This window comes from Phoenix dactylifera, chromosome 9 (assembly GCF_009389715.1).
Source record: "Phoenix dactylifera cultivar Barhee BC4 chromosome 9, palm_55x_up_171113_PBpolish2nd_filt_p, whole genome shotgun sequence".
NCBI lineage: Eukaryota > Viridiplantae > Streptophyta > Magnoliopsida > Arecales > Arecaceae > Phoenix > Phoenix dactylifera.
Window position 1 is genome coordinate 20,727,896 of NC_052400.1, and position 13,326 is coordinate 20,741,221.

Below are 13,326 nucleotides of genomic sequence, written 5' to 3' on the forward strand. Positions count from 1 at the left end.
CGAGCAGGATTTCTTGCTGCAACACATTATCCCACTTAGATTAGCTTTGCCACGTTGGGAGTCCATTCTTTGTCATGCTTATATTAGATTTTTATTTCTAGTTTATCATAATTTTTATTCCAATCCTAGTTAGAATAGTTTACAAGTATGAAACTTTTTTATGCGTGACAGTAGAATTGTTCATATTTTTATTTTTTTAAAAAAAAATTATTTTTTTATTTTTTTCACTACTGTTACTTAATTTAATTAATATTTGTTCTATATTCTGAACCATATGTTTGATCTATACGACGAGAACTAATTTCATCCGCATAGCAGCCTCCATTGAGCCCTCTTCCACCAAGGAATGTCCGATATGGGTAGAAAGACTCATATCCTCTCCAACAGTATGGGCGAACTCGCGTGTAAGTATGTCACTCCAGTTCCACCTTAGTACCGGCAGATCAGACGGAGGGCATTCGATTTCCACATTTAATCGATGTCCGTGCGTTGCAAATCTGGATTATTCCAATAAAATTAAAGTCCCGTTCCTACTGTGTTACGCCTCGATGGTCCGTCTTCTGTATGTTAAAGCACGGCCAATATCAGTGCGCTGCGGAAGTGATTCCAGCGGAGCTAAAAAAAAAAAAAAAAACATAAAGCCAACATTGCAGGTGGCATGTACTTATCACCGATGAGGCCATGAACTGGCAAGCACTCTATCTCCATCGTAAATGAGTTGTTTGCAATTGAAAAATTGACGAACGAAAGTTGAAAATGAAGAAAGAGAAAGCCAAGTCTATGGCAGCACAACAATGCCTTTGAATGCGACGAAATGATAGAAAATGTTTTTTCTTCCACCACACTGAAGAAAAAAAGTGCACGTCATTCCCCGGTTATTTGAGCTTTTAATAGATTCTACTCCAGTCCACCACTTTTGACTCGAATAAAAAGCAATCACATTCCAACAGGAACAAGGCAGGAGTTGGAATGCATGTTAGAAAAATATTGCCTAAAAATTATTATATTTTTATTTTATAAAAATATTATAAAAAATAATTTATTAGAATAAATTTAGAAGATTGAAAAGAGCTTGTTTAGATCGAGGTGTGTTATATACACTGCCTTAAGAATATGATTCGCCCCTACATGCGGGTTTGCAGCGATCTTATTCTTAAGGTACAATAATCCGACTCAGTTCGATTTTTCTCTAACGAGCACGATCGCTGGGGAAACTTAACCCGATCGACTTCTTCAGATGCCTAGAAAAGAATAAAAGATGAAAAGGAAGAAATTTTTTTGGAAACAGAGTAGCAGTAAAAAAGAGAGAGAGATTGGATTGAATTAGGATTAATCACATAGGAGTTTATTTATAGATTCTATACGAAGAATAGAGAAACGTGACTCTTCTGAAGATATGTAATGTTTCGAAAATATTGTATTTTTTTGGAAGCCAATATTTTCTTTCGAAGAGTCATAACTTTTCTATATAAAAAAAAAAGTCTCGCAAAAAATATTTTAAAAAATTTAAAATAACTAAAAATTAGAAAATATATATTTTTTAATTAAAACTCCAACTATGCATTCCGAAGTCTCTCCCGACCGCAACCTACTTCCCACTTTCCCTTGTTTTCAGACAGCAATCCGGGCTCCGTCATGTAAAGCTGTGATCTAGGGGGGGGGGGGGCAAGGGAACCAGAACGGCGATGTGTCTGAAAAATGATCGCTCGCAAGGGCCAACTACTTCACCGACGAAGCCCTGTGTCTTTGGACCAAAAAAAAGAAAGCCCTTGTGCCCAGCCTGGCCTGTCTATTTCAAACCGATCTTTGAGAGTATGGAGGTCAGCTATCAGGTCTCTGTGCCGGGTTCCGATGGTCATAAACGACAAAGAGATCGACACGTCCACGTAGGCCCTGCAACGCGGCCAAACGCTTTATTTCACGTCACACGGATGATGACACTAGCGCGGCCCGGCTGTCATCTTCCAGCTTTTTGCTGCTGCTGCTGCGATAGTTCTTACAACCTGCGAAGCCAAAATAATAATAATAATAATAATAATAAAATATAAAATATATATCTATAATAAGCCCATTGGTAAAAATTTATATAATATCTTCAAAATGCCGAGACAACCCAGCCTACCACTCTATTTACCTTTCAATATACATGCTGCTATCTTCTCTTCGCATGCTCACAGTATCATGCAGCCCTTAGCGATTAGACGTGTCGAGAGGAGGAAAAGAAAAAAAAAAGAAAAAAGGCAATGCAATCCACGCGAAGTAGCCAAGATTCGCTTGGAATAATGCCGCGGCAAATTATTCGTCGAGCACCAAAATTTCAAGAATCCTGGGCGCTATTCCGAATTAATGGCGACTTCTCCTCCCAATATCCCCAAGGGCTTGAACGAGATGGTGGTTTGCACCGTTCAATGCAGCACGTCATCTTCAGCCAGCGAGGACATTATCCCTATCGTTGACTCCAAGTTCGATAGTGAGGGTTATTTTCTTGGTTAAATGATTCAAAAGTGATGTCTACGTGCAACTAAACCTTCTGCAAATTGTAGCAAGCCGCGTGTACAATATCTACTCTGACCGCCTCTCGACGTGTTCTCTAAACTTTAGACACGTTGCTGCAATTCTCTCTCTTGAATTACTATTGCTCTTCCCTTTAAAAAAAAGAATTACTATAGAGAATGGCTGTCATTATTATGCCACGAAATATGAGGAATTCCTTGATGGTGATTAGGTAGCAATCAAGTAAACCTACTGCACAAACTATTTTCCATCCTTTGATGTATGACCGTTGGATTACAGGTGCAACATTACTGTCGTATGAGATGACACATCTAAATAGAGAAGCTAATAGTACTGCAGACTCGATGACGATTTATGTGGCTAACCATACGAAGACTATATTATGGACTACTTCTGACAAATATTTATTCTAAATTTTTATATATTTTATTTTTTGATTTCCACAAATGTATTAAGTTTGACCAACTTGCTATTTTACATGGAGATGATGAGGTTAAGGTGGTCCTAGGATGAACAAGTACCACCCAAGAGTAGCTTTGAGTGTGGTTACCTCTACTGCAATTAAAAATTATAGCTTTATTATAGACATGAACAAAATATATATCATTTTTTTCTTTTAAATTGGATGATTCAAACTCATGATCTATACTTCATAAAAAATATCTAAAAAAAATCAAAATTCATGTATAAAACTTAAATATAAAGTAGATGCTAAATCAGACAATTTTAATAGCATAATATTATATTTTACTATGATATAGAAATCAAAATCTACTAAATTTAAATTAATATATGGAGATTATTATCCATGAAGTAGATTTTCAATTTATGCATCCTTTTATATATTTCACTATACTAGAATAATTCATATTATTCACTTTTATACTGACTTGATGCATATATTAGAGACTATCAAAATATATGAACTTTGGTTTTAGGTATTTTTCACATTACAACTATATTTAATATGGTTTGGATCTTTGGGTGAAATTATTTAATATAAATTTCAAAATTATTAACTTATAAAATATGCAAACTTTTTCTAAAGAAAACCTATATATTAGGCTTTAGAATTTTGTGTTCGGCTTATGAAATCAATAGAATGCCTAATGGTGCACAACAGTGCATGAATCTGGGTGGACTTGATTTTTTTTTTTTTGACGCAACAGCGGCTCAGACGCAACGGATGTGAATGTGGCCAACAAAACTAGAAAAAAGAGGTCACACAATGGCTCAGGCACAAACTCGTGGTTTGCTCAAACAAAGTTTTCGGAGTGGTGAGCTGTAAAGGAGGCTACCCAATTTACAACATCGTTTACTTCCCTAGAGACATGCGTGACCCGATAAGAGTCACACTCTCCCAGTAGTCAGCGGATGTTGTGAAGCAGTGGCCTTCCCTTAGCAGTGTAACTCTGACCTCGAATCCACTCGATCACCGTAGCCGAGTTCCTCTCAAAAAAGATGCGATTCGCACCTATTACGAGCATCACATTGGTGATGTCCTCCTATGTGGTCCTGGACTAACGGCACACATGTTGAAGATCTGCTGATCTTCGGTCGCCATCAGTCTGGCATCATGGTCTTTAATGACAAATTTTACACCTATTTTTTTTTTCACTAATATGATCGTCAAAGTTTATCTCGAAATACCTAGATTACGGTGCCAGATTCCCAAGGACGATAATGTCTTTGCACTCAGAAATGCTTCAGAGCCTAAAGGGTAGTTCTATATACACCCCCCCTATTGCTCAGGACACCCCCTAAAAACCAAAAAAAAAATACCCAAACTAACCTTTAGTGTAATTACCATATTGCCCTTGAAATTTTCTCATACACCCCCCCTTCCTCCTCCGTTTCGTTTTGAAAAGAAAAAAAAACCCCCCCTCAAACCCCCCTTAAACCCCTCGATCCATTTACATCGTTTAGGCGATCTTTGAAGGAAATTTAAGCCCCATTCGAAGCATGGACAAGCAACTAGTGATTTGGGACGAAGAATCGGCCGCAAAGGTACGTGTTCCACCTTGTTTCGAAATTTTTTTTTTTTCACGGTTCGTGCTCCGTTCGGCACTGGATCGCCGAACAAAAGGCTTCTGTTCGGCTGAACAGTGCCGAACAGAAGCCTTCTGTTCGGCAACCCTCAACCGAACAGATCTGTTCGGCTGCACAGTGCCGAACAGAAGCCTTTTGTTCGGCGATCCAGTGCCGAACGGAGCACGAACCGTGGAAAAAAAAAATTTCGGGAGAAGCCGGCGAGGTGGTTCCGGGAGAAGCCGGCGAGGTGGTCGGAGATCGGGAGAATGCCGGCGACGAGAGGGAGAAGGGGGAACGGGGGGGTTTTGGGCGTTGGCGAGGTGTTTTGGAGGGGAAGAGCGGGGTGGGGGGGGGGTTTGGGGGGTGTAGAGAGCAATTTAGGTGAGGGGGTGGGGAGGGTGGGGGGTAATTTAGGAATTTTTAATTTTTTAGGGGTGTCCTTAGCAAATGGGGGGTGTAGAGAGTATTTAATTTTTTTTTAATTTTTGGGGGGTGTCCTGAGCAATAGGGGGGGTGTATATAGAACCACCCGAGCCTAAACCATGTTGCCCAAATAATAAAAAACGTGTCAGTTCACGACGGTGGTGTGTATCAAACCTCACTTTGCGTGGTTCCGACTAGATACGCATGCATGCCTTGTGCTACATCATGTGCCAGTGGCAGGGTGCCTTTTCTCTTTTAAACCAGGGTGGGCCCCGCCAATTTTGAACAGTTTCGAAACCTTTGCCTCGGGCCAGCCGTGTGGGGCCCATAGACCCTGTAGGGTAGGACCAAGATGTCGGAAAGAGCGGACAAGTTTGTGTCAGCCTACTTGCGATTCATCCTTCAGCTTTTAAATAACATGATAACTCCATGGGTCATGGGGTGACTAGCCAAACATTTTTTTTTTTTTTTACTTTTGATTTTCATAACTAAAATATCAAGTAATTTTTACCACTAAATCTTGTCAGAAAGAGTCATGTTGAAGTTGATTTATAAACAGAGACTTATACTTTTCTCGCATTCTATAGAACAATTTTCTATGTTATTGAAGTTATCATAACTAAAATATCAACTAATTTTTACCATTTTCTCTTTTTCCCAAGAAAAATACCTTAGAAGTTTATTCCCCTGAGAAAAATAAATTTTAAGTTATCTGGATTGCCATAACATGCCAAAGAAAAAAACTAACATATATTGTAGGATTAAGCTCACATAGCAGCACTTTGTTTTGCCTTTTTCTTCCAAAGAAGAGAGCTTACCTAACATATAAATTTTAATATTACATGGGGAGGGGAGTTTGTGATTGTATAGTGTACATCATTTTTATAAAGTTTGGAATGCATGTAAAGTTAATGGTTCCAGCAAATAAACAAATAGATAGTCCATGGTTTTCACAAGTTTTGATTTTTATTTTACAGAAAGAAGTATGCAAGTTGGGGGTCACTAATTGTATTTTGATAATAGTTAACTTCCTTTTTCTTATCCGAAGAGAGAAATGAAAAGAGAAGAGGAAAAAATTCCTTCCTTTTCTAAGTCAAACCCAATTCAAACAGGCCATATTCGAAGATTGATCAATAGCTTCAACTACTAGCCTCATCTAACCATAGCATATTATACACCTCTGTCGAGTTCAAGATTGAGTTCATGTTCTCTCAACAGCCCTTCTCCAGTTTCAAGTTCAAAGTTCAGCTCAAATATTCAGAGTCGAGTGTTCAATTGTATTTGTACAATCTCATCACTTGAACAACTATGTAACAGTATAAGGTAATATATGACAGCATGAACAGACCTCAAACTGGTTTTTGATATAATACCATTACTCTCAAACTTTTCATATGAGAAGGCATTTGTAGAACATTTGGACTATTCATATTAGTTATATGAATCATCATAGTAACAACCTAGCTCAGATCCATGGGAAGAAATATGCGTGCGCAAATATCACAATAATTGCATGTTAACTTGAAAATAACACCATAAAATTCTATGCATAAGCTAATGGAAATTACAAGCTTCTCAGCGCACCTAATGGACCATTCAGTAGTCTTACAACAGATCATTTAATATGCATCTCAATTTTAGAAATGAACAGCGTTAACCGATCACATATACAAGACCGCAACCTTGCAGTTTTAAAGTGCAGGGCTTATTCCTCTATCACAATATGTCGGCTATAAGAAGGAAATAAAGGGGCAACAATAGTAATTTCATTTTAAAAACATTAATCAGCTTTATAGGTAGCTTCAACTATTCATCTGTTTGTCATGAATAGATTGGAGAAAGGATGGAGATAAGAGAAAAAGAAGGATGGGGAAAAGGATGGATGAAAGGTTTCCTCCCATATGTTTGGTGAAATATAGAAAGATGGATGGAAACGATTTTTTTTTTTCTGTTTGTTATAAAAGGAATGAAAGAAAAGATGGATAATATATGTATAACATTTTTACTATGCTACTATTTGATAAAAAAATATTATTATTATCAATTTATAATGTTTATATATACTAAAGAAGTAAGACAATGTATAAACCTATAATCTTTATAATTTATAATTATATAAATATTAAATTTTATTTAACTTTAATATATAATTTTTAAATTGATTATATATGAATTAATTTATTTGTATATTAATTATATATGAATTAATTTATTTATATATTAATTATATAAATAACTAATTAATTTATAATTTAATGAGGCGTAATTTCTTCTAGTAAAAGAGTGAAGAAGTGTCCGAGTTTAGAAGGATGCAAATTGGTGGGACGAGATGGATGAACAATCCCTCCTTTTCATCAATCCTTTGTAAGATTTTTTGAACTAAAACCAAATGGTGGTTAGAGGCCATCCATCTTTCCAACCCCATCTATCATCCTTTTTTATCTGATCGAAGAGAAGGAAATTTTTTTTCAACCCACTCAACTCAGATTTCTAAAAAAAAATTAGAAGAAGATCGAAGAATAACGAAAGTAGGACTTAAGTTCTCTTTTCTTTCATTGATGACCTACACCTCCTAAACTGAGGTACATAGCCTTTATTTATAATATTAGTGAAGTCTTTCTTTTTACAATTCGGGTTAAATTCTTCTTTTAGTTTGATTAGGACTAGACATCTTAAAATAAATATGACTAATAAAAATATTTTAAAAAATCTAAAATTCTTAAGGAGGTAGATCTCTACTTTTACATCAACTCTACATTCAGTCGCTCCATTTGATTCTTCTCGAATAAAGAGCTATATCTGGCCAAATATTATCTGAAAAGAAAACTTTTGGTTTGATTAGTCCGTTTTTGGTTATAAACGATGGAATTTTAGCCCGATTTAATGTCCTAGAAGGTTAGCAAAAAATTGTAAATTTCGAAAAACTACCAATTTCATAAAAGAAAAAGATCATCTCAATCGGACATCGTATGACCAAGTTGTGCTATCTGAAAGTTTGGCACGCGATTCAATTTTTTGATGTGGCAGATCTTATTCTTGGACCCTATCCATTCCTACTCGTAGTGGCCAAAGTGATCCACAACGAATTTGGTGATTCTCTTGTATATTCGTATAGTAACCACAGTATTCTATATCGAATCTGATAAATATTTTGGATATCAGTAATGGTTAAAATAGTTCACGTCGGGCCTTGTGATTTTTCTGGATCATTTTTTATATCCTAGGGTTAGATTGGAGCTTCAAATGCCCAGCATGTGAATGGGAACGGAGAACACGGCAGACTTCCCACGGAATGGCGCGGACTTCCGCGCACTTCTCACCACCTTGGCGGAAAAAGGCTTGCCCACTGCGGAAAGCTCTCTCTCTATAAAAACACGACTTCCCCTCCCACCAGGTCAATACCTTTCTCAAGTCTCTCACAACTAAACTTGTCTTAGCTTCGTTTCAGACACTATTGCAATTATTTTTCCAGAAAATACTTTCCCCACCTCACTTGTTTCCAACCTCTTCCTCATCTAATCTTCTCCGACTTCTAATATATACTACCACTAAGACATGGCCATGAGGCCTCTCATGCCACTCGTCCTCCTTTGTATCATCTTGGCTCCGTTGCCAGTTTCCCTGGCCTCAAAGAAGCGGCATTTCAAATGGGAAGTGGGCTACATCTACTGGTCGCCGGACTGCGAAGAAAACATCATGATCGGGATAAACGGCCGTTTTCCGGGTCCTACCATCCGCGCCAAGGCCGGCGACACCATTAAAGTCGAGCTAAAGAACAGTCTCCCCACCGAGGGAGTGGTTATCCACTGGCATGGCATCCGACAGGTAAACACGATTCTCGCATGCACCAACGCATACTCACACCCCCTGTGCCCCGACCCATCTCTCTCTCTCTCTCTCTCTACGTGTCTCTGTGTTTTTTTTTTTTCCCCCTCCCAGATGTCGGCAACGTGGGGTGATCATGCAACGGACATGAAGCTAGCTTGCACCATCTCTAGTGTTATTACATGAGGCAGTATATATATATATGTGTGTGTGTGTGTGTGTGTCCACATTTCTATATCTAATGGTTAATGTTTTGATTTCGTTGCGGCCACAGTTGGGAACACCGTGGGCTGATGGGACAGCATCAATATCGCAGTGCGCGATCGATCCTGAAGAAACCTTTATCTATGAATTCAAAGTTGACAAGGTGATATATATGATGTGGGGCATTAGCTAATTTTCCAGAAGACACTACTGTAATTTGTGATACTTTTCTTGAGTGTTTATCCGTTGTTAATCCTTCTCCTTCTCTTTTCTTGTTTGCTTTTTTTTTCGGTTGTTGTTGCTGCTGCTGTTGGAATAGCCGGGCACATACTTCTATCACGGGCACTACGGAATGCAGAGGGCAGCAGGGCTGTATGGGTCTCTGATAGTGGACGTGGCGGATGGAGAAAAGGAGCCCTTCGACTACGACGGCGAGCTTAATCTGCTGCTGAGCGATTGGTATCACCAAAACGTCCAGGCGCAGATGCTCGGCCTCTCTTCCAAACCCCTTCGCTGGATTGGAGAGCCCCAGGCAAGAATTCCACCCGCTTGCATATACCTTAAAAATAGTCCAAACATTTTAAGTGGCATCGATCTATGTGGAAATCACTGTCAGGGCACTTCCTTCGGGCCGGATCGTGTCTAAAATGGCTTGACTTGTTTGTTATCTATTTAAATTAAATTCCACCGCTCATTAATCACTTCTAGTGGTGGGCACTATACTTTTGTCCACATGTGGGTTGAATAAGTTTTCTTTAGTCTAATATAGTTTATGGCCCACGATCCAAAGTGAGCCTAGGTTTTCAAATCATCTTGGTAAGGATGCTAACCAGTGCAGTTGTTCATTGTTTAATGATTACCACCAATGATCTAGCTTAGGTCAAATTTTCTTCTGTTCTCTCCTAATTCAAACACACGCAAATTATAAATTACAATGTCTTACAAATTACAACCTCTATCGCATTAAGTATTCCATGTTGGACTACATCTTACCATGTCTTCTGATGCCTTGCACTTCATCTTGAACGCTAGCTTTTCCTCAATCAAGCAACCAATTGCACATTTACATCATTAAGCCTACTCTTTGTATAATATTTCTGATTCTTATTCTGTTAGAACCTCGAAAGTGTAAACTTCGATCTACTATGAATCCTCTACCTTGTCAAAGCAGGTCAGGAGCTAGCATCTGCAAGTTTCCTTGCAAGGAGCTGCAGTATAAAAGAAGGATTTATATCTATTATAGGATATGCTTGAATGATAAACCACAATTCTATGGAATTCATAAATTAAGCCAGTACAACCAATCATAGAATTACAGATTGAGTTAGATCTATATTATAAATACCTAAAAGTAGCTTTGGAGTGGGCTGGTCCCAATCCTACATGAGAGGAAAAAAAAGGAATAGCTGCTGAGAGTTTTTTTACCAGTATGAACATGTACGGTCATGTGAAACAGGATGAGAGAAAAGCAACGGTAAAGCAATTAAACAAATGGTCAAGTGGGCAACTTTCCATGCATATTGGCCTACCTTTCGTGGAATAACAGTAGAAAATAGAGCTGACAGTAGAAAAAGCACCTTTTTTAAAAAAAAGAACAATCTGTCAATCTCCACCTTCCTCACTTGCAGCACACAGGACAACACAGCCAATATGATCGAACGAAATGGAGTCCTAGCACAACCAGTGCCCTTGGATCACGATCTTGTGGCCTTTTTTTTTAATATCTTTTTAACGTTCTACCTACTTCCGATGGGTGCAGAGTCTATTGATCAATGGGAGAGGGCAGTACAACTGTTCACTGGCGGCACATCTTATCCCCGGGTCCAGGACGTGCAAGAGAAGAAGAGGGGAGTGTGAACCGGTGGTGCTCCGAGTCCTTCCAAACAAGACTTACAGGTTGAGGATCGCAAGCACCACGTCGCTGTCATCCCTCAATCTGGCCATCGAGGTGAGTGATTGCCAACTACCAAACCATACAGTCACCACAGGGTATGATTACCATCAACGTAAGTAGTCCCCATTAAGTCGACAGATACTTATATCTAAAATTAAAGCTTTCAAATAACAAGCATCCTCGCTAACCTAATTTATTTTGGGTCTATGTAATAGTGAAACATCTGAAACAGGTTTAGTTGTCATTGCAAACGCCTCTGTCATTTTAAGAGGGATTTGGACAGTAGATACTTGATAACAAGAGTGCTTTCCACAAATAGTTGTGTATGACATAAATTGACAGTTCGTTGTACTAATAAGAAACATATTGACGGGGCTTTCTTTTATCTAAATAGAACATGTGAAATGGATAGGCGCCAACTCTGTAGAGACACAAAAAAACTCTCTCATATGTTACAAAAAAACCCTTAGAGGAAAGTGTAAATGCAACCAGAATCAGAACTTTTACTATCAGCTTGTGTTTGAAGTCTCAATTAATAGGTGCAAAGTGGACAACTCAAGCAATAAGAATGGCATCCCATTCAAGCTTTTTAATCATACACAAGCACATGAAAGATAAAAAGGGGATGCTTACAGTTAAGACTTGATAAGCACATGATAATCATTTCTCTTTCTCCTGCCATAGGACTGAATAGCAATTACAGCTTGACCATGCCAATTTGCTTACTCTATAAAAGTGTGAAAATGGTCTGCATCATTTTTATCCAAGTAATTATTAACTAGTACTAGATATCTCATGTGCTTTATATGCTTTTGGCTTTAAAGAAAAAACATAGATGATATTTTTGACAAAAAATTGAACAAAATCCAATTTATATTTTACAGCATCACAAGATGATGGTGGTCGAGGCGGATGGAAACTATGTCGAACCATTCTTTGTGTTTGATATGGACATCTACTCAGGTGAAAGTTACTCTGTCCTCATCACCACTGATCAGGCACCATCGTCAAACTATTGGCTCTCTGTTGGTGTCAGAGGAAGGCTTCCCCAAACACAACCTGCTCTCGCTATCTTAAATTACCAACCCAATTCCCCATCAAAGTTACCTTCATCCAAACCTCCCATTGCTCCCACATGGAATGACTATGCCCATAGCAAATCTTTCTCCTACAAAATCCTTGCTCGACAAGGCACACCCAAGCCTCCAACGAATCCTGTCCGACAGATCGCCCTACTCAATACCCAGAACAAGATAAATGGCTGCACTAAATGGTCCATCAACAACATCTCCTTGGTCCTTCCACCCACTCCCTATCTTGGTTCCATGAGGTACCGCTTGAAGAATGCTTTTGATGACAGAAAACCACCTGAGAATTTTGCCAAGGACTACGATGTAATGAAACCTCCAAAAAATCCCAGCTCAATACAAGGTAGTAATGTATACAAGCTTGAGTTCAACAGCACAGTTGATGTGATTCTTCAAAATGCAAATGCGCTCTCCTATAATGTGAGCGAAATACACCCATGGCATTTGCATGGTCATGACTTTTGGGTGCTAGGATATGGAGATGGGAGGTTCAGCAAGAAGGATGTCACAAAATTTAATCTAAGGAATCCACCACTGAGGAACACGGTGGTGATCTTTCCCTATGGATGGACAGCAATAAGGTTTGTGGCAGACAATCCAGGAGTCTGGGCATTTCATTGCCACATAGAGCCACATTTACATATGGGCATGGGTGTAGTACTTGCTGAAGGTGTTGAATTGGTCAACAAGATACCAAAAGAAACACTAGCTTGTGGAATGACTGGGAAGATGTTAATGCGCAACCACCTTCCATAAGTATGTAGCATTTCTTACAGTTTACTCATCCATTTTCAGTTCCACGGTGAGGCTGCTGTGTTCATGTATTTGTGCACAGATAAAGACAATTATTTATGGTTTAACCAAAAACTCAGTAGTTTTGCTCGCTATGGTAACTTAAATTACATTGTACGCATGTCTAATTTCCATTGCACAACTTATCAGGAAAAAAAAGCAGTTTGAGCTCAATTTTTATTATAATTAACTTTAAAAGAACAAACGATGCATTGAACAATAACATTTCATAATAAATGACAATGCAAAAAACTACTTGAATTTCTAAACTGATTGAATATATTTCATTTCCACATGATAAAGACAAATCTAGTACATTTATAAACATATATGACTATGACCAATGTACAGACAATCCATAATTAAGAAGACATTGTAAATTTAATGAAGGCATCAGTAAGTACCAAACCTGCGCTGCCTGTCCTGAATTGATTTTTTTGTTCCACATATATATCGGCTCCAGAACAATGAACCAGTGGAGGTGGTTCTCCAACAATAATTAGTGTATCATTCATAGAGCTCCAATCTAAGTTAAATGGCTTTCTGTTGATTAAA

At 38.3% G+C, this 13,326-nt stretch overlaps 1 protein-coding gene across 2 annotated transcripts; it reads left to right on the forward strand.

Annotated features, from left to right (window-relative positions):
* Positions 1–8,249: 8,249 nt before the first annotated feature.
* LOC103709578 (L-ascorbate oxidase) lies at positions 8,250–12,892 on the forward strand. 2 transcript variants are annotated; one of them, XM_039130415.1, is made up of 5 exons: positions 8,250–8,793; positions 9,068–9,160; positions 9,317–9,529; positions 10,757–10,945; positions 11,776–12,892. In XM_039130415.1, the coding sequence occupies exons 1-5, from the start codon at positions 8,524–8,526 to the stop codon at positions 12,733–12,735; spliced, it is 1,725 nt and encodes a 574-aa protein (XP_038986343.1). In that variant the 5' UTR covers positions 8,250–8,523; the 3' UTR covers positions 12,736–12,892. The 2 variants fall into 2 exon arrangements, with proteins under 2 accessions (XP_038986343.1, XP_038986344.1); XM_039130416.1 differs by having other exon boundaries at positions 8,639–8,793; positions 8,908–9,160.
* Positions 12,893–13,326: the final 434 nt, after the last annotated feature.

What these genes read in the sequence shown, in the direction of transcription:
- LOC103709578 (XM_039130415.1), top strand. Translation starts at nt 8,524, where the DNA reads ATGGCCATGAGGCCTCTCATGCCACTCGTCCTCCTTTGTATCATCTTG. An exon ending in ATGAATTCAAAGTTGACAAG is followed by an intron (nt 9,161 to 9,316) that starts GTGATATATATG and finishes CTGTTGGAATAG; the next exon opens with CCGGGCACATACTTCTATCA. An exon ending in CCCTCAATCTGGCCATCGAG is followed by an intron (nt 10,946 to 11,775) that starts GTGAGTGATTGC and finishes TATATTTTACAG; the next exon opens with CATCACAAGATGATGGTGGT.